Source organism: Rhincodon typus, chromosome 21 (assembly GCF_021869965.1).
Source record: "Rhincodon typus isolate 14 chromosome 21, sRhiTyp1.1, whole genome shotgun sequence".
NCBI lineage: Eukaryota > Metazoa > Chordata > Chondrichthyes > Orectolobiformes > Rhincodontidae > Rhincodon > Rhincodon typus.
The window spans coordinates 14436690-14458104 of record NC_063352.1 but is presented as its reverse complement, the minus strand read 5'-3'; the positions used below and the strand labels follow the sequence as shown (position 1 = coordinate 14458104).

General features: G+C 41.9%; 1 protein-coding gene across 1 annotated transcript in view; it reads left to right on the top strand.

Annotated features, from left to right (window-relative positions):
- The window catches only part of LOC109933972 (transmembrane protein 94-like), a 107345-nt gene that overhangs the window by 72018 nt on the left and 13912 nt on the right, over window positions 1–21415 (top strand). Inside the window, 5 exon segments of the mRNA XM_048609688.1 lie at window positions 3817–3925; window positions 7487–7670; window positions 9059–9136; window positions 13008–13093; window positions 13920–14001. Coding sequence (XP_048465645.1) covers window positions 3817–3925; window positions 7487–7670; window positions 9059–9136; window positions 13008–13093; window positions 13920–14001 — 539 coding nt within the window.

Genomic DNA, 21415 nt, shown 5'->3' with positions numbered 1-21415 from the left:
CCTCTGATGCTGCTTAGCCTGCTGTGTTCATCCAGCTCTACACCTTGTTATCTCAGATTCTCCAGCATCTGCAGTTCCTACTATCTCCCTCCCACCTCTGTCCATTTTCCGCAGGGATCATTCTCTCTGTGACTCCCTCGTCAGCTTCACACTCCCCACACTCCCTCCACCACATCCGGTGCCTTTCCCTGCAATCGCAAGAGGTGCAACACCTGCCCCTACACCTCCCACCTCACCTCCATCCATGGCCCCAAACAATCCTTCTAAATCTGGCAGAGATTCACCTGCACCTCATATAACTTCATCTACTGTATCCGTTGCTCCCGGTGTGGTGTCCTTTATATCAGGGAGACCAAATGCAGACTTGGGGACGAGTTTGTAGAGCATCTGTGCTCTGCACGCACCAACCAACCTGACCTTCCCATTGTGATCCACTTTAATTTCCCCTCCCACTCTCCTGATGACATGTCCATCCTTGGCCTCCTCCACTGTCAGAGTGAGGCTAAATGTAAACTGGAGGAACAACACCTCATATTTCGCCTTGGGAGCTTATAGTCCAATGGCCTAAATACTGACTTTACCAGCTTCAAAATCTCTCCTCCCCAATGTGTCCATCTTCTGACTGACCTATCTGCTCCACCCTTCCCACTGACCAACCACAATAACCCCCTACCTGCATCACCACTTTCAAAATCTCACCACTCCCAACCTGTCCATCTTCCTACTCACCTATCCATTCCACCCTTCCCACTGACCAATCATTATAACCCCTTACCTGCATCCAACTTTCTCCATCTCACCTACCCTCCCCTAGCCCCAGCCCCCTTTTTTCTGGGCTCCCCTCCCCCTCCCAATCCTAACGAAGGGTTTCAGCCTGAAACGTTGACTTTCCTGTTCCTTGGATGCTCTCTGACCTGCTGTGCTTTTCCAGATCCGCATTTATTGACTCTAACTTCCAGCATCTGCAGTCTTCACTGTCGCCATTAAAATAAGTATGTCCCAGCAAGATTAACAAATTAGGATTGGCATCCACATGCCTAGCTTTACCTCACATCAGTTTGCAGCACAGAGGCTCAGTGGTTGCTACTGTTCCCTCACAGTACCAGGGACTGGGTTCAATTCCACCCTTGTGCTGACTGTGTGTGTGGAGTTTGCACGTTCTTCCTGTGTCAGCGTGGGTTTCCTCCGGGTGGTCTGGTTTCCTGCCATAGCCCAAAGATGTGCAGGTTAGGTGGATTGGCCATGCTAAATTGCCCATAGTGTCCAGGGCTGTGGGCTAGATCGATTAGCCATGGGACATGCAGGTTTACAGGGAATATGGTAGGTGGTCTGGGGCTGGGTCAGGGTCTGGGTGGAATGCTGTTAAGAGGGTCATGGACTCGATGGGCTGAATGGCCTGCTTCACACTGTAGGGATTCAATGAATATCAAGAATTAGGTTTTAGGTGTCAGCCGTGACTCAGTCAGTTGCACTTTCACCTCTGCATTAGAAAGCTCTAGCTTCAATTCTTACCACTGATACTTCAGCATAAAATCTAGGCTGACATTTGTGGTGCACTATTGCAGTAGTGCTGAACTGTCAGAGGCACAATCTCTCAGATGAGTTATTAGAATGGGAGTTAAATCATTTTTGAAATGTGCAGAGCATCTTATTGGTGCATTGGGCAACATTTATACCGTGATCAACATCACACCACACGTTATTTGTTCATTATAACTTTGCTGTTTTGTGATATTAATATTTTATACTGTATAGTATAAATGTCATTCCCTTTCATTTTGATATTTCTCGCAAATTTGATCTGATGAGTACAAGACAAAAAGCCTTGACAAAATGTGTCTTTTTTCAGCAATATACAATTTCTTCATTCTTGCTATTTGTGGCCACTGTAATAAACGCTGGGCAGAAATCCAATCGAATTCTTCATTTTATAAGGGAGGAAAGAAATAAGAAAAATATTGGAAAGAAATTATATACAATTAAAGAGAAAAATAAAATATTTTTAACCTGTGTATATGCTAATTTGATTGGTGGTGAACTTGTTGATGCCATAGCATTAACAAAGCACTATAATTTCTATTCACAAAAGCAGAAGTTGCTGGAAAAATTCATCAGGTCTGGCAGCATCTGTGGAGAAAAATCAGATTGGGTCCAGTGACCATTCCTCAGAATTGATGGTACGTAGGAAAAAATTGGCTGACAACCGCTGCACAGACTGGGCGACTGCTTTGCAGAAGACCCTGAGCTTCCAGTTGCCTGCCACCTCAACACACTTATAATGATGAGAGATAGTAGGAACTGCAGATGCTGGAGAATCTGAGATAACAACATGTAGAGCTGGATGAACACAGCAGGCCATGCAGCATTGAAGGAGCAGGAAAGTTGATGTTTCGGGCCTAGACCCGTCTTCAGAAAGGCTTTGCAGCGGGGTTAAAATTGTTTCAGAGATAGTAGGAACTGCAGATGCTGGAAAATCTGAGACAACAAGGTGTAGAGTTGGATGAACACAGCAGGCCAAGCAGCATCAGAGGAGCAGGAAAGCTGATGTTTCAGACCTAGACCCTTCTTCAGAAACACTTATAATGATCCCTGGCCAGCACCTCTGTCTCAGCTTTGCTGCAGTGCTTTAACCTGCTTAACAGACCTTTAACCATTGCTTTGTCTGTCCAACTGTTTTTCTCTCTTTGTGGGTTATATCTCCATCTTTCATCTACTCTCCTCCCCTCCCATCCCTTCTTCTGTATATATATCAACTTTTTCCTAGCTACCATCAGTTCTGAAGAACAGTCACTGGACCTGAAACCTCAACTCTGATTTCTTTCCACTGATGCTGCCAGACCCGCGGAGTTTTTCCAGCAATTTTCGTTTTTGTTTTTGTTTCTGATTTCCAGCATCTAACGTTCTTTTGGATTTTTATTAAGATTTCCATTGTCTAAGGAATAGAAAAAGGAGCACAAATCAAATTAGGGAAGTAAGCCATGGTTACAATGCAACCTTCAAACCCACTCCCGCGATGTAAAAATGTTTCTTGAAGATAGTCTCAATTCTGACTTTTAACAGGGTGCTGCGAATTAATTTCAAGGAAACGGTGGGGCAACATTTACATGCGATGTACTGTAGTTTGAGGAATTCTCCAGTCTGCGGTAGAACTCGCAAGAATGCTGCAGTTCAGTTCCAATTAAAAAGGAGCAAATACAGTACGGGGAAAGAAATAGTCTGCAACAGGAAATTGCACTTTTGCTACATATTTTACAGTCGTAGAATACTATACAATTACACCTTTAGACAGAGGGAGATTATTCAGTGCATTGTATCTCTGATAGCAACTGAAGACAACAATTGTATATTCAGAACTACTTGTATGCAAATATACAACTCACCAGTTGCCACCCGAAATGAGCAGAAAGTTGTTGAATGGAGAAGAATTTTGTAACTAGCTTCGCCAGAGAGGTATGGTCTAGGCCTGAAACGTCAGCCTCTCTGCTCCTATGATGCTGCTTGGCCTGCTGTGTTCATCCAGCCCTGCACCTTGTTGTCTCGGATTCTCCAGCATCTGCAGTTCCTACTATCTCTCGCCAGAGAGGTAGATGAATTTACCTTAAATGGCTTCTCTCTGGTCCTGGATCATCTGCTCATTCCTTTCATCAAATTAACAGCAGCTTCACACCTCTCTTAGTATACAGATACATTTGCAGTTGTCCCCAACTTAAAGAGCAGCAGTGTCATCAATTCTCGAATGAATTTTTAATGAACACACTTCTTGAGATTGTGCCAAGTGTTACTGCTCGACCTAACTTGCCTTCTGTCTCCTCAAAGCCATATGCGAGATGGTGAAAATAATGCAGGAGTTTGGAGAAGTGGTTTGCTGCCTTGGAAGTTCTCTTAACAATAGGAACATTGGAATTTTTCTACAGAGTGATATCAGGTAAATATTTAAGTCATACCCTGACAATGTGTCATTCTGTATTTCAAAATTATATCTGTCCATGCTCATCAGAATGTGGCATCTTCTGGCTGGAAAGAGAACAGATTGGTACTTTGAACACTCCGTCTCAATATAGAGCAATTTCCAGATCCAGTATGTAGAACTTACTGGACAACCAACTTCACAACCAAGCAAAAGAATTAGTAATGACAAGGGGTTCTGGATTTACAAACGTTCGATTTCCAAACGTTTGTGCTTACAAATACGATCTCATACAGAGGCGTAATTTTAAAGAGCTGACGTACGAAGTCTCCTTTATATTTTCCTGCATTGTGTTCTGACTTGCGTACAAATTCCATTCGCAACCTGGGACTGTCTTAATTACCCAACTATTTGGCATCTGTAGCCATTAAAGAGATGGAAACTTTAACATTTTCAATCTGAGCTCTATTCAAACCTAGCAGTGATTTGTATTTTGTATTGCATTACCCACTCCCAGCCCTAGAATGAATATCAGGACATAGTATTTAGGGGTTGTAGATTTGCTAGAATTTAATAATAAGAAGGAAACAGCTATACAGGTCCCTCAGCTTTATCACAGTGAGTATCACAGCTTCATTTAGTGTGTTGTCAGATTTGGACATTATACCAGTCCAATGGGATAAATGGATAGAACTTCTGTGGGTTTTCTCATGGTCTCTTTGTGAAAATTCTTTGTTGCATAATATATATAATTTACAGCACAGTAACAATTCACTTAGCTCACAATTGATTATGATTCACGAGTGTCCAACTTTATCTCACACTATTAACTATTCCTCCTGTTCCTTTTCTCACAAGTATATATCCAGGTTCATCTTAAATGCATTCATGCCATTCACATCAACTAATTTTTGTGGTAGTGAGCTCCTGTTCTCATTTTTTTGGGGGGGGTGAAGTGGTTTCTCCTGAAATCCCCACTGCATTTTTTTATGCCCCCACTGGACTCATTTGTGATTATATTAAATTTACAGTTCTGGACATCTCCAATTTCACAACTGGACAAACTGTCTACTTAGTAAGATAACTGGCTTCCCTCCAGTGGAGGGCATGATAGACTGAGCACATATTGCACTGAGGGGACTATATCATAAGGCAGCTGAGTTTATCGATTGATAAAGATTCCGGTACATCAATGCGCAAATGATCTGTGTCCATTATTACAACCCACTTGGGACTGTTCACCAATTCTCAAGCCCCACTACCCCTGGGCCTCCCACAAAAAGTAATGATTTAACCAAAGTACGTAAAGTCCCCAGTTTACCTGTCTGATGGAATCGGGTTATTCAGAAAACACTGACCAGGTTCCTGTACTTAACAAGATCTATTGTTTATACAAATAAAGAAGTTATAGCCACAGATAAACAAGACCATTAACTATCAACATATAACTATCTTTGCATCTTGAACCCTCTTTTAAAACCTCTAAACACACATATAGACCTGGACAAACAAAAAACAAAGTTGGTATTATAGGTGGAGGGAAAACCTGGGAAAACACAGTTCAAAAGCACCAGTTCACACAGTTTAATGAGATGCTCATTTTCCTTCTCTAGACCTTCTGTCCTTCAACCACCTACCTCCAGGTTCCTTCACTTCTTTTCAAGATGCACAGGGCAATTGTTTTCCTAATTACAATGTTTCTTAGTTACTGGATAAAGACAATAGCTTATAGCAACTGGTGGGAAAAAATAACTTGCTTTCTTCAGGCTTCAGGTACTTTTACTACAGAAAGATCGAGACATAGAACCTGCTTAGTTTGGAGGCTTCTGCCTCTCTTTTGTAAACCCCCAAGCTGCTGACCTGCCCAGGAGCCAATCTGGGAGCTGTTGTTAGGTTGATGACTTCTGGCAACCATAACTGAGGAAGGGTCACCGGACCCGAAACATTAATTCTGATTCTTTCCTCACAGATGCCGGCAGACCTGCTGAGCTTTTCCAGCAACTTCTGTTTTTGTTCACAACTGGTTACATTTACACAAACCAATCAGCTACATCTTGCTGACTGATTCACTCACTGCACCCACACACTGGTGCTGTGTAGTCTTATTTTAACACCCCTACTTTTTGTATGGCAACAGTGCTAACACAGCTCACTATGAGTTCCAGTAACTTGTTTTTAAAAGTGCAGTAAATTCCTCCTCCGTCCCTAATTTTAAAAACAGTCCTTTTCTATTTTATTCCACTATCAAAGAACAAAGAACAACAAAAAGATGCAGCCGTTACATCATTTGTATCAGTTCTTAGAAGTTTGTGAATAGGTTGACATGATGCCTACATCTTTGACAACTCTCATGTTCTTGATGTGTTTGAGGGTGCAGATACCTTACCAGGATTGTTACTGGGAAACTAGGGCTACCTACTACGACATGGCTGATGACTCTGTTATACAATCCCCTGGCTGAGCTGGATTGTAGATACAATGCAGTCGATTCTTCAACCAGCACCATGGTGGAACAAATGATAGGCCTATTGAAAATGACGTTCCACTGCCTGGATCAGACTAGTGGGGCCTTGCAGTACATTGCAGACAGAGTGTGCAGTATAATCCTAGCAAACAGTGTTCTGCACAAGCAGATTAAACAAACAGGACATGTGATGGAAGCTGTCAAACTAGGAGAGAAGGAGAAATCTTCCGAGTAGGAGGATGAGGACACTGAGCAGCAGAACATTGCCTTCTGCACAATGCAGCACCTAATGCTGCTGCACTCTGAGTTAGACAAGACTTGAATGACACCTGGTTTCAGTCGATGAGAACTGGATGCAGTGATCACTCACTGCCTGTAAAATTGTTGCAGTTTGTTTCTGTTCTGAGAGGCGAATGCGAACTTTCATTTGCTCTGAGATGGGATGTGGCTAAGGACAGATGAGCTGTGTGGTCTGGTACTTAAAAGTGATTGGGTTCAGAACATGCACTTCATCTTGCAAGGAAGTGTTCAGCCGTGTCACCCCTATGGCATGGAAAGCGTTGACTTGTAGCTGCTGTGCCACTCCCATACAGTGTGGGCAACTCTGAACTGCCAATGCTAGACTGGGTACATGGATGGTGTTCCAAGATGGCACTGGCTCCAGAGATCTGGGATATCCTGGCAGTGGGGAATATAGCAAGTGGGAAAACCGGGCTAGCATCAGACAAGAGAGGTACAATAGGGGTGTGGTGGATAGTTAATGAAGCAAGTCTGCGACAATCGTGCAAGAAAACTTGCTAGATCCTGCAGAGAAAAATCCTCCATGAAACCTGACGAAAAGATCACTTAGCTGATTTCTGGCCAGATTCAACCCATTATGTTAAATTGCAGATCAGCCATGATTGAGGGGCTAAATCATTTTCCCCTGAGAGCAATAAGACAGCATTAGTGATAGAGAAGTATCAAGTGGAATGTTTCAAAATGAGTCCTGATTAAATGTGCCTATTTTATGAAATGCTGTAGATAGTGAGATCAATATCATTGAGCTATGTAAGTTGCTTGCAGTTTAACCAACCGAGTGATGGAACTTTTCCTTTGACTTGTTAAACTTGCAGCTTTTCCTTGGATCCTTTGAGTCCGTCTTGCTGCAGGCAGACTTGCCACAAAGATTGTGAACATTTGACATCATTCTTACAGAAAACTACTCCAGTCTACTTGTCCAGCCTCTTTGGTAGCTTAGCAAGTTCTGTGCACTTCAGAAGCCATGGCAATATCAGCATAATCGAGCTAATCAAACAGGTATTTAAGAGTTCCTAAAATGCAGTAAGGATCTGATTCTAAGGAAGGGTCACTTGATCCGAAACATTAACTCTGATTTCTCTCCACAGACGCTGCCAGACCTGCTGAGCTTTTCCAGCAATTTCTATTTTTGTCTCTGATTCACCGCATCTGCTGTTCTTTTGGTTTTCATTAAGGATCTTGTACAAATGGGAATAAAATCTATGAACCCTAGAAACTCCTGGAAGTTCCCAGCTAGTTGCATCATCTTATTGGCCGCATATAAAAGCTAAAGAGGGTTTTCTTTTGAAATAGCCTGTGCTTATTTCAGATTTCCAATATTGGTAATTTTTACTTTTAGTCTTCAGGTTCTGCATGGTGAATACAAGGAGCATAATTTTAAGGTGAAAGGCAGAAGGTTTAAAAGGAGTTTGAAGATTTTTTTTCATCTAGAGGGTGGTGGGAATCCTGAATGTCTGGGAGGGTAATCGAGACGCGAAATAACACAAACTTTAAAAAGTGTGTGGATGAAGACTGGAAATGTCACAACATTCAAGGCTATCAGCCAAGTACTGAAAATTGGGTTTAGTGTAGATTTAGATTAATTTAGTTGGTGTAGCCTCAATGAGCCAAAGGGCCTCTTCTGTATTGTATTTTGTGACTGGAATGATTTTGAGCAATTTAATTATAAACTAAGCTCCCCTTTCCATGGAATTTGAAGTTTAGTCAAAAAACTTACCTGATTATAGGACATTAACATAGAATAATTTCACTCGTAAAAAAATACTTGCCTTTTTTATTTATGCCTTTTTTCTGCACAGAAACCCTGAAAAAGATGCATTAAATATTTTGTTAAAGAGAGACCTTGCAATGTAATATCATTCACAAACTCAGGAAGTCCCAAAGCACTTTCCAACCAATTAAGTACTTTTGAAATACAGTCACTGTTGGAGTGTTGGATACATAACAGCCAATTAACACACAACAATCTCCCAATGCAATGTGAAATGGTCCAATCACCTGGTTTTGATTGTGGGATAACTATTAACATCTCTGCTCTTTTTTGAAGTAGTCACATGAGATCTTCGGTGGCCACCTGAGCAGACCAAGCCCACCTGTCTGGTGAGGTGGGGACCAGTGGGAAGAGAGAAAACTATTTTCCTTTCAAGGTGTGAAGGAAGGGCTAAGCATCTAAGGTATTTCCCATGTGGTCTACAGGGAATCTATAAATCTCAAAATCTGTTTTGCTGGAAGATCTTTGCAAATGATGTGTATTTAAAAAAAACACAAGGTTATCAAAGTCTCCAGTGATGTTTGTATGTCAAAAGAGGGCATGCTTTGTTAACATCTATTAAATTTCGATTATCTATTTAAAACTTGTTCAATCCTGATATCTTATTGCTGCCTAGGCTCGACAAATGAGCTCAGGAATTAGGAAATGCTTTCTGCTTCACCTTCAGTGCCAACTTTCTCTGACAATGATACAGGTAATTTATAAATATTTTTATCATGTATGACAAGGACTGAGTTACTTGCCTTCTACAGGCTAATGATAAAATATCTTGATGATGTCAGCCACTCAGTGTAAAGTACAAAGGTAAAGTTGCCGTAGTCCCAGAGAGTCATAGCGCCACACTCTCTCATTCAAGAGAGATGACTGGTAATGAGTTTAATCTGACGGTCATCATGCCTCAGGTGAAGGGCAAGAATGAAAGTCATGGTAACCTCAACCAGTGTGGGAATTGAACCTGTGTGGTTAGCATCACTAATAGGCCATCCAGCCAACTGAGCTAACCAATCCCCATCCAAGTGTGTGGTATAAAGTGTAAGCCAATGTCAGCAATGAGAATTACAGCAAGGAGCTGTCTTACTTCTGGTGTCTACCCCATTCCTTACATATGATTACTTATTATTTCTGGGTCACAAATCTCAATTTGCATAAGTGTTGGGAGCAGACTATAGTTCTATTGATGGAAGAGACAACATGGAGCTCCCTTGATGGCTTAATAGATAACCCACATAGTCAATGTGGTACAGCAGAGCCACAATTGTGCCAGATTCTCCTCAATTTTGTCCAGGCTTTCTCTTCAGTTATTGCTTGTAACAACTATTCCAAGTCCATCCGTGCAAAGCAGTTTTAGTTTTCCTCAGTCCTGAAACTGTAATAGCTCTATGCACTTGTTAATGTGCAGGTTCCCAGCTGGCGTTCATCCAGAAGCGTTCTGGTGGATCTCATATATCTGATCACTGTGGTAGGTTAATTACTTTAGATACCTGACTTGCATGTGAAGCAGCTTGAATCCAAGAACAACCTGAATGTTTGCAGCAGCTACCTGCCAAGTTCTGCATGTATTTAGCATTGAAATAAATTAGAGAATTTTTGATGTGATTGTTTTGTGGCTGTATCACTGAGTCACTGTGTAAATCTGACTGGGCTGAATCATTTGGGAATGTCAGTGTATCTAGGCGATTCGATCTATTATCTGTCATTCTGTGAAGACAAAGGAATCTCTTTAAGACTATACCTTGTAAATTCACAGGCGTTTTGGCCCATTTTAAAATAAAAATGTTAATTGGATGTGGGCACCGCTGGCTAGGCCAGTATTTATTGAGCATCCCTAATTGTCCTTGAGGAGGTCATTGTGAGTGACCCTGTTGAACCACTACAATTCCTTTGGTTTAAGTTCGCCACAAACTGTTAGGAAAGGAGTTTCAGGATTTTGACATAGAGATTGTAAAGGAATGGCGATATAGTTCCAAGTCAGAATGTCAGGTGGCTTGGAAGGCAATTTGCTGATAAAGTATTCCATGTTAACTACAGTTCATGTTATTGATGGGACTCATTCTGCCATTATATCTTGGTGGTGGAGGATTTGCCAGCTAAGAGGGCTGCTTTGTCCTGGATGATGTCAAGCTTCTTGAGTGTTGTTGGAGCTGCATTCATCCAGGCAAGTGGGGAGTATTCCATCTTACACCTCATTTTTGCCTTAGATGATGGATAGGCTTTGGGGGAGGCAGGATATGGGTCTCTTATTATCAAATCCCCTGGCTTTGTGTTGCTGTTGTAGCCACAGTATTTGAAATAGTTCAGTTCAGTTCAGTTTTTAGTCAATGGTAATCCCAAGATGCTGATCATGTGGCATCGAGGGTTGGTAATGGCAAGGGGAGATGATTTGATTCTTTCTTGCTGGGGATGGTTGTTGCCTGGCACTGGAATGGTCCAAGTATTGCTTGCTATTTATCAGCTCAAGTCTAAATGTTGTCCAGGTCTTGCTGTACTTGAGCATAAATTCTTCAACATCGAAGGGTAGTAAATTATGCTGAACATTGTGCCATTATCAATGAACATCCCCACTTCTGACAGTATGATGAAGGGAAGATCGTTGATGAAGGAGCTGAAGATGATTGCAGGAGCTGAGGAACTCCTGCAGTGATGGACTAGGACTGAGATGACTGACCTCCAACATCCTCCTTTGTTCTTGGTAGTAATCCAACTAAGGGAGAATTTTACCCTGATTCCCACTGACTCCAGTTTTTCTGGGTTCCCTGATCAAATGCTACCTTGATGTTAAAGGTAGTCTCTGTCACCTCACCTCTAGAATCTAACTGTTTGGTCATGTTTAGACCAAAGTTGTAATACAGTTAAGAGCTAAGCGCCTTGGTGGAACCTAGACTGAGCATCAGAGTGCAGGTTATTGGTGAGTAAATCTGGCTTGATCAAACTGCTGAAGATCCCTTCCATCACTTTGCTGATGATCAAGAGTAGACTGATGGGTCAGTAATGGGCCAACTTAGATTTGTCCTGCTCTTTGCGGATAGGACAATTTTCCACATCTCCCAATAGATATCAGTGTTGTAGCTGTATTGAAATAACTTTATTGTTTGTTGGTAGGAATATTCTACGGGCCTAGGGGCATAGCTAGTTCTGGAGCACCAGTCTACAGCAATATTGTGAGAATATTGTCAGGGTCCATAGCCTTTACAGTATCCAATGCCTTTAGCTGTTTCTTGATATCATGTGGAGTGAATCAAATTAGCTGCAGATTGGACTACAGCACTGCTGGGATTCACAGGCAGAAACTGAAATGGATCATCCACTTGGCACTTCTGGTTGAAGCTGGATGCAAATAGATCAGCCTTGTCTTTGTACTGATGTGCCAAGCTCCCCCAGTTTTGAAAATGGGGGGTGTTTGTGAACAATCCTCCTTCAGTAAGTTGTTTAATCATCCCCTACCATTCATGATTGCTGGTGGCAGAATTAAAGATCTTAGACCTGATATAGGTTTATTGTGGGATCGCATCATTCCATCTAACACATGCTACTTCTGCTGTTTGGCACAGAAGTAATCCTGCGATGTAGCTTCACGAGGTTGATACATCATGTTTAGGAATGCCTGGTACTGCTCCAGGCATGACTCCCTGCAATCTTCCAAGAATTAAGGTCAATCCTGCAGTTTGATGTTAATGGTAGAGTGGAGGACATGCCAGGTCACAGAATGTGTTTGAATATATAATTCTGCTGATGTTGGTGGCATATGGCCCCATGGATGACCAACTTTGAGTTGCTAGATTTATTTAATCTTTCTCTTTGCAAAAGGATTTTCGAGTTTAAGTCATTTCCACTCAGTAGTCAAGATGTTTCATCCACCAGATCAGAAATCACCCAACACCAGGTTATAGTCCAACAGGTTTATTCGAAAACAACCTGTTGGAAATAAACCTGTTAGACTATAACCTGGTGTCATATGATTTCTGACCTTGTCCGTCCCAGTCCAACACCAGCACCTCCACTTCGTGTCATCCATCAGAGATATCTGAAGACCTCATTGTGACCTATACATTGCGATAATACATTTTAATGGTCAGGTAATCACTTTTGGATAGCCTTTTCAGGATGTAGTAGACAGTTTCAGCCATGCTTTTTTAAACACTCCTTTTGAGCTTGGCTACTTTCAGATCAGTTGACTTTGGCTATTTTAAACTGTTCCAGGTCATTCTTAAGTATTTTTGTCCCAATCCAAAACCTAAACCTTTTAATTTAGTCACTAAGATCGACCAGTCTGTATTTCATAGCATCACGGCAATGTCCAATTGTATGAATTATGTTCCCTTCCAGGCTGATGGGACTTTGATGTGTGATAATGTAAAGAGATAACTTGGGGATAGGTTCATAATATATGGAGGATAGTAGCATGATTGGTGCACAGAAATAAATACTCGACATATAGAATATTCCTATTAACAAACACCAAATTAGATGGAAAACTGTTTGATGAGGTCTGATGGGGAAACTGGTATATTATGCCCTGGGATTAAAGATGTATACATGACTCTAATTGTACGTTTGACGTCAATCAGGTTCTGGCTTCTTTGGCTCAGCTACCCCCACCTCTTGGGACAACAGACATGCTTTGTCTCACCTGTGTTTACTTCCCTCTCGTAAGGTGAGACTTTGCTTTGTAGACACTGATTCAGACTATTCTGTTTGTGAAAAGCCTCCCATAAAGTTATAAAATGACTACATTCAACAGATGGCAGAATAAAAAACATCTGCACGCTGTAATTTATGGCCCCAAATATCAGTTACAATCACAAAGACGCAAGCAAAAATATGTAAAATGCTTTTCTAAAAATGTAGCATTCCTGGATTCTGTTTAGACTCGCTGTTACTATTTTGATTCTAAGAATCTGTTCGTTGGTGTTGTCTTAGACTATTCTATTGAAGAAGAGACAGCACTGGAATGAATTACACCTTGATTTGGTCTCAGTAAGAGATAAATTAATTGGCAATGGGGAATGTTGGTAAAAAGAGAGATCATTATGTTGAAGCTGCATAGATGAGTGAAAATTGTTTTCAAATAACTGTTAATAAGGTGAAATTCCCTCTAAAACTTTGAAATAGCTGGGTTTAACCAATCAGTGCATTTCATATTTAAAATCACCCATATCCCATCAAATATAATTTTAAGTACACTTCTGTCAATGTCTTATAATGACAGAATTATCATGTTCTTTGATAATTGTACAGGATGTTCCATGACAACAGTTCCAAAATCCCAAACACACTGCTTCAAGTTATTTATGCCAATTCAATTTAAGTTGGATATTTTAAAATCCACCATATTTATTTAATGGATATAAACAATATTGGCAATAGAATGATTATGAAGGATCTTGAGTGTTTTGTTATTTGCGAAACAAAAGTGTTATTAAATATACCTTCCAGAACATACTAAACAACAAACAATAACAAGTTCTGTGTCTTCTCAGCATGTCCCTCATGGGAAAACCTCCAGATAATACTGTGATGAAAGTGGCTACAGGAAAGAACCTCAAGATCTTACCAAAAAAGGCAAGTTTCAGAACTAACCCATTTGACACATCAGTTAGTTCAGCACACTGCCACTGGTTTGATGTCTTTTGTGATGGTGCTATTGTGTAATTGCAGCCACAAGCAGAGGTGAAATTTAATTTCAGGGTGGTTGATGGATGTGAAGCAGGATGCAGCTACTCATTACACACTGTTTAAATTTCCACTTGACTGGCATGATCTCACTTCGTTGCTCACTTCTGCCTGAAGGAAACCTTTGATTGTTGTGCTTTCGTGCATTTCATTTATTTGTCAAACATTCACAGAATAGGCACCCAATTGAGGCACAACCCTGCCAAGGTCACTGCATAGGTCAGATGCACATAGTTTGCATTAAATCTAGTTTATTTCTGCTTCACTGTGATGCAAAGGGGGTGCTGTAATTATCAGACTACCTAACATTGAATACTCGATTAGCAGAAATTTCCTCCCGTTAAGTATTGAGAGATGAGCTGACGATTTCAGCGTCACGTCATCACTAAGACTATATTTTTCAACCCTTCTCATATCAACCTGACTTTACCCCTGTCTCAGCTCTTCCATTGCTGAAACTCTTTGGTGCATCTACAATTCATTATGTAATGCAACACTTGGCTGATCTCCCATGTTCTACTTGAAGCCATCCAAAACTCTGCTGCCTAGGTCTTAACTCACACCAGGTCCTGTTCACCCATCACCTGCACTTGCTGACCAACAGTAACTTCCAGTCGAGTAATGTCCCGATTTTAAAATTCTTGTTTTCAAATCCCTGATCACTGAGCCACCATACTGCCCCTGAACAAATATTAGAAAAGGTCTTTCATCAGTAACCTCCCCTCTGTGATAAGTCAGAAGTGGGTTATTCATACGATGTTGTACAATGTTCAGTACCATTCACAACCCCTCAGATACTAAAATAATCTGTGCTTAGCAAGATCTGGACAACATTGAGCTGGTAAGTGGAAAATAACATTCATGACTCAAATGCCAGGCAATCTCCAACAAGAGACAAAATCTAATCATTTTTTCTTGTTCAATAGCATGCAATGCTGAATGCCCCAACATTGCCATCCTGGGGCTTACCATTGACCAGAAATTTGACTGGATCAGCAATGTAAACACTGTGTCTAACAATTCAGGTCAGAGGCTGAAATTCTGCTTAGTATGTAACTCTTTCCTGACTCACCAATACCTGACCATCATCTGTAAAACATGTCAGAAGTGTGAGAAGATGTACCCCTCTTGCCTGGGCTCCAACCACACTCAAGAGGTTCAACATGATCTAGAAAAGGCAGCCCACTTGATTAGCACATTCACTTTCTCCCCATAGCCTTACAGTGGTATGTGTCAGATGCATTGCTGCAACCCACCAAATCTCCTTTGGTAGCCGCTTCCAAACCCTTGAACTCTACCAGCGAGAAGACAGTAGATGCAGGGGAACACCATCACCACCTCCAAATCCCCCTCCAAGCCCCACACCCATCCTGATTTGCAACTATCACTGTTCCTTCTCTGTCATTGGGTCAAAATCCTGGAACTCTCTTCCTTAAAGCACTCTGGGTGTACCTGCATCGCGTGGATGGGAAATCTTCAAGAAGACAGCTCACCACTTATGGAAACAATTTCTTTTCCAGGCTAAAAAATTCGAACCTTTCCAGTGATCTACATGTTCCGCAAAATAATTTTTTAAAAAATTTAAATTTCATTCTAAGATTAATACAAATTTTCCATATTCTCTCTGAATGATTCTTTAAATATGAAGCAGAACCAAAGCTATAAGCAAATAGGGTCTAGGCCCGAAACGTCAGCTTTCCTGCTCCTATGATGCTGCTTGGCCTGCTGTGTTCATCCAGCTCTACACCTTGTTATCTCAGATTTTCCAGCATCTGCAGTTCCTACTATCTCTATAAGCAAATATTTATGGACTCCATTAGGGGGCAGTATTGTTTTATTATTGGGTTATAATTTATGTTCCGTCACTGCATGTGATTACATGCAGCAAAACCTTATCTTCAAATTTAAATGCCTGAACTATTTAGTTAAAGTGTTGGTGGATATATTGTACGTTATTTATCCTTCATACATTATGTTAAAAATAGGGCCAGAGGAGTAAAGTTGATTTATGAATTAACTCAGGTACAAATTCCAGGCTAAGAATTAAAAGTTACGTCGGGCAACTCCTGAATGAGATGGGTCAAGGTGAGAAAGTTGGAAAAATTAGGTAAATTGTCCAGCCAGGACCTATTGACGTTGAGACCAAAAAGCCCAACTATCCAACCAGCATGTCTGGGTACATGCCAGAAGCAGCAAGCGCAAGCACACCACATCCACAGACATTGAAATCCAACACAAACCAGACTTGCTACATTGTAATCTCCAATTCACTACAGTATACTTCTACACTTCATTGTTGCACTTTGGAGCAAACAGGCAGCTCCTTTTGCAATACTGTGCAGGAAAATGTACATGCAGGGACAGACACTCATGGATTAGACAAGGATGCATCTCAGGCTCTTCATTCTCCCTCATAGTTGTCGCTCACTAGTTGGATGTTAATAGCATCCGTGTCTTTCTTTTTTTACCCTACCTATTTGTGCTTTATCACCTCAGCTGGAGCTACTGGGTGGCATGGTGGCTCAGTGGTTAGCACTGCTGCCTAACAGTGCCACAGGACCTAGGTTTGATTCCACCTTTGGATGATTATCTGTGTGGAGTTTTCACATTCTCCCTGTGTCCACGTGGGTTCCCGCTGGGTGCTCTGGTTTCCTCCCACAGTCCAAAGATGTGCAGGTTAGGTGGATTGGCCATGGGAAATTGCCCATAGTGTCCAAAGATGTGCAGGTTTGGTGGATTAGCCATGTGAAATGTAGGGTTACAGGGATTGGTAGGTTGTGGATCTGGGTGAGATGCTCGTTGAAGGGTTAGTGTGGGTTTGATGGGCTGAATAGTCTGTTTTCACACTGTAGGGATTCTATGACACTACCCATATTTGCTTTTTAGCGCAGATTCAAAGCCAGATAGCTGTCATGGTTGTCAGCTGTGATCAGTCAAGGGTGTGGTTATGTTGCTATTTGACACCATGCTATGTCAACCTCACACCTGCACAATGTGCCAGCTGCTTATGCTTCAAATACACTGAATGTGCTTTAAGCAAATAGCCATTTTTCAAAGTGTAAGGGGAGAAGTCCTTAGTCAAGTCAAGGGAGATACCTTTGAGGCAGGGAGTCCCAGCACAAGTCAAGAATAACATCCAATATCAGTCTGGGGGATTGGGACTGTCAGTCAGCCCCTGGGGAGATCACGGTCAGGATTTTCTGCATGTAAAGGATGAGAAACTGAATGATGATGACCTCACATCCCATCTTGGCTCTTTCTGTTCTAGTTTGGGCCATTTTCTCCTGGATTGAGATAAAGAGAAAGATTGAGTGAGATGAAAGCAACTGGCAGAGCGGTTAATGCAGGTGCAGACGGAGGAAAGATATTGAGATGTACTGAGTAAGTGCATAGGCGGTACAGAGGCCAGGCAGGGATAATCATCTGGAAGAGATTAGATGTGTGATGTCAGGTGAGGCATGATGTTGCATTCAATAGTGAAAGTGGTAGAGCCTTGGTGAGAGGTAGGTGCAGTAGCAGAGACAGAGTGAGTGTGAGGTAGCAGAGAGAAGATGGTGGCACTTACATTGGCTGATCAGAGAAGGTCATTGATCTTTTTGCAGCATTGTTGGGCATTCTCCTGGACAGTTGAGACTGAACTGACCTGGGCGGCCACCTCAGATTAGGCTGGCATGGTCTGATGTTGTAGCCTCCTCTGCCAGTTCTGGAGGAAGAGGACAGCCCTCCTCAACTTGGTCCAATAGAAACTCCAGGTCCCTGTCTGTGAAGTGGACCACAATGTCCCTTCTTCTGCCATGTCTGGAGCAAATGTCACAAACTGCTCCAGGCAGCTCTGGATTGCTGGCACTCGACGAGGTGCACAAACTTCTAAGGCAAGGTGCCAGAAAGGATGTCCCAGTAATGGTGAGTATTTCAAGCTATGATGAGTGGGAGAATTGGGCTACCATGTGAGCAGGGGCACTGTTGGAGCATTGTACCAAGTTAATGAGGCAATTTTCAGCATGTGGGATCTAGTGAAGAGAAACCCTTCATGAAAATCAATTAAAAATGAAAATCAGCTAATTTCAGGTCAGATTGAGCCCATGATTTCTTTAATTTTCCACTGATGTAAAATTTAATGTAATATCCCTCAATTTATCAGGGAACGCATTCAAACAGATTAGACTCTTCTGCTAAATGTTACTATATAAAATTACTATGTTTTAAATTGGCAGAAATTAATTAAACAACAATAACAAAAAGTGCTCCCATCCTTTCAGTACCACTATTGCCGTGAAACGTACCTTTGTTTAGTTGTCAATTTCTTGCAAAATGAGTGATGGATACTTAGCTGTACCTACAGCTCAAGTAAAATCTGTAAAGTCAACAAGAAAGAGTTGGGAGGCGGTGAAACAGACAGACAATCTTTACTCCTTCCAGGGGCTAATAATTCGGGCTTAAGTGTCTCAATTTGTGACCTGCACATGCCATGTATGATAGAGATAGAGATTTGACAATTACCCCATTTTCATGATTGTAGCATGGGGCCCAGTGCAGCCAAGCTGCTGGCTGCCTTAGAACTCAGCAGGAGGCCAAGCATTGGTGGTGCATCCAGCTGCTTGTTCTTAAAGGTGATCTGTACCTCTGAAAGCACAGCTGCACTGAGTGACAGGTCACCAGCTCAGATACTGGCACAGCTTGAAGTTTCTTGTAGATTTAGAATCAGCATGTGGTAGATCATCAGCATGAGAGAGCGACAGGCAAACTGGGGCTAATAGATGGTGCATGAGCAGTTCTATGGAGGATAGATCATGGATGGGCTGTGCTGCAGAAGACTCAGATGTAGACCTCAGCTGGGGTTGCATGCAGACGAAAGCTCATGCACATTTAGTCTGAGATGCTGGGTGCTTTGTTTGACCTGTTAACCAGTCTCCAGTTGTATTAATATTATAAGCAAGTACTGGAACTTATGGACAGTCAAGAACTGGACACCATACTAGTAACATTTATTAAGCGGCAAACTACATATAGAAGCATGATAGAACAGGACTTCAGCAGAACCTTTTTTGCATCAAGTCCCATTTCATGTGATCTCACATCACTGACGCAGTCCAGTTAATAGTGTATAGCTATTAACTCCACATACACCACCTCTCCCATCGGTTTATCCTCAGTGGTGTGCCTCAGGGATCAGTGTTGGGACCTCAATTGTTTACAATTTACATAGATGCTTTGGAGTTGGGGACTAAGTGTGGTGTGTCAAAATTTGCAGATGACACTAAGGTGAGTGGTAGAGCAAAGTGTGCAGAAGACACTGAAAGTCTGTAGAGGGATATAGATAGTCTAAGTGAGTGGGCAAAGGTCTGGCAGATGGAGTACAATGTTGATAAGTGTAAGGTCATCCATTTTGGTAGGAATAACAGCAAAATGGACTATGTTTTAAATGGTAAAAAATTGCAGCACGCTGCTGTGCAGAGGGACTTGGGTGTCCTTGTGCATGAATCGCTGAAGGTGGGATTGCAGGTGCAGCAGGTGATTAAAAAGGCAAATGGAATTTTGTCTGCCATTGCTCGAGGGATGGAGTTTAAAAACAGGGAGGCTATGCTGCAGCTGTATAGGGTCCTGGTGAGGCCACACCTGGAGTACTGTGTGCAGTTTTGGTCTCCTTACTTGAGAAGAGATATACTAGCACTGGAGGGGGTGCAGAGGAGATTCACTCGGTTGATTCCAGAGTTGAGAGGGTTGGATTATGAGGAGAGACTGAGTAGACTGGGATTATACTCATTGGAATTCAGAAGAATGAGGGGAGATCTTATAGAAACATATAAGATTATGAAGGGAATAGATAAAGTGGAGGCAGGGAGGTTGTTTCCGCTAGCAGGTGAAACTAGGACTAGAGGGCATCACCTCAAAATAAAGGGAAGCAGATGTAGGACTGAGGTCAGGAGGAACTTCTTCACCCAAAGGGTTATGAATCTGTAGAATTCCCTGCCCAGTGAAGCGGTTGAAGCTACCTCGCTGAATGTTTTTAAGGCAAGGCTAGATAAATTTTTGAACAGTAAAGAAATTAAGGGTTACGGTGAGTGAGCGGGTAAGTGGAGCCGAGTCTCAAAGATCAGCCATGATCTTATTAAATGGCGGGGCAGGCTCAAGGGGCCAGATGGCCTACTCCTGCTCCTAGTTCTTATGTTCTTATGTTCTAAATGGTCTGCTCCCAGTCTTAGTTACAACACTGTTATGTTAAGAATAGTCTTCTGATAAATAAGTCATGATAAATGGCAGACACTGTGAAATGTCAATGTAGAAATTTCTGATATTAGAAGCAAAACAATCCAGAGCAAAGAAGTATGTGCTGGATGCGAGTGAAGTTCATCTGTTTTAAATTAGAACTTGATACAGATCAGAAAGGGATGAAAACAATGTTAGTTATGACAGGAGAAGATATAACCCTACATGATCAAGGCTTTAAGACAGAGGAAATCCTAACGATGTGTCAAGCATTTGCTCGTTCTCAGAAGTTAAACGTCAGATTTACAATGTAATACTAAACCCACTCAATGTAACTTACTGCTCTGGGGAAAGAAAGATACATTCAGCCTGTGATACACCAGCAGGAGCACAGTAGTCAGGTCATGGTGACTGACAGGCCAGCTGAAAAGCTGCATTCTTCAATTAAATTCTTCTCTTCAGGGGTGAGACTGCTCGATGTCAGTAGTACCTAAAGGTCGTTAGCATGTCAGCTGTCCATTTGTGCCATATTTACTTTTATTAGTAAATGAAATTGGTCTCCTCCTTTCCCCTTGCTTCAATGGTTGGACATTGGCATCTAAACTGGAAATGTAAAAGAATCTTCATTTATGTAGAATCCCTACAATGTGGAAGCAGGCCATTTGGCCATCCAGTCCACACTGACGCTCCAAAGAGTATCCCACACAGATCCACCCTCTTATCCTATCCCTGCATTCCTCATGGTTAATCCACTTAGCCTGTGCACAATGGGTAATTTAACATGGCCAGCCCATCTAACCCACACATCTTTGAACTGTGGGAGGAAACTGGAGCACCCAGAGGAAACCCACGCAGACACAGGAAGAGTGTACAAACACAGACAGTTGTTCAAAGGTGGAATCAAACCCAGATCTCCCGTGCTGTGAGGCAGCAGTGCTAACCATTGAGCTATAGGACCATTCGCAATGTTTGGACATCCTAAAATTGCTTCATAGTAAATGAAGTATGTTGGAAAGTAGGAAAAGCAGCAAACTGTTCTCATACAGAAATGTCCCACAAACAGCAAATTTGTAGTGATATATTGAAAGAGGACTGA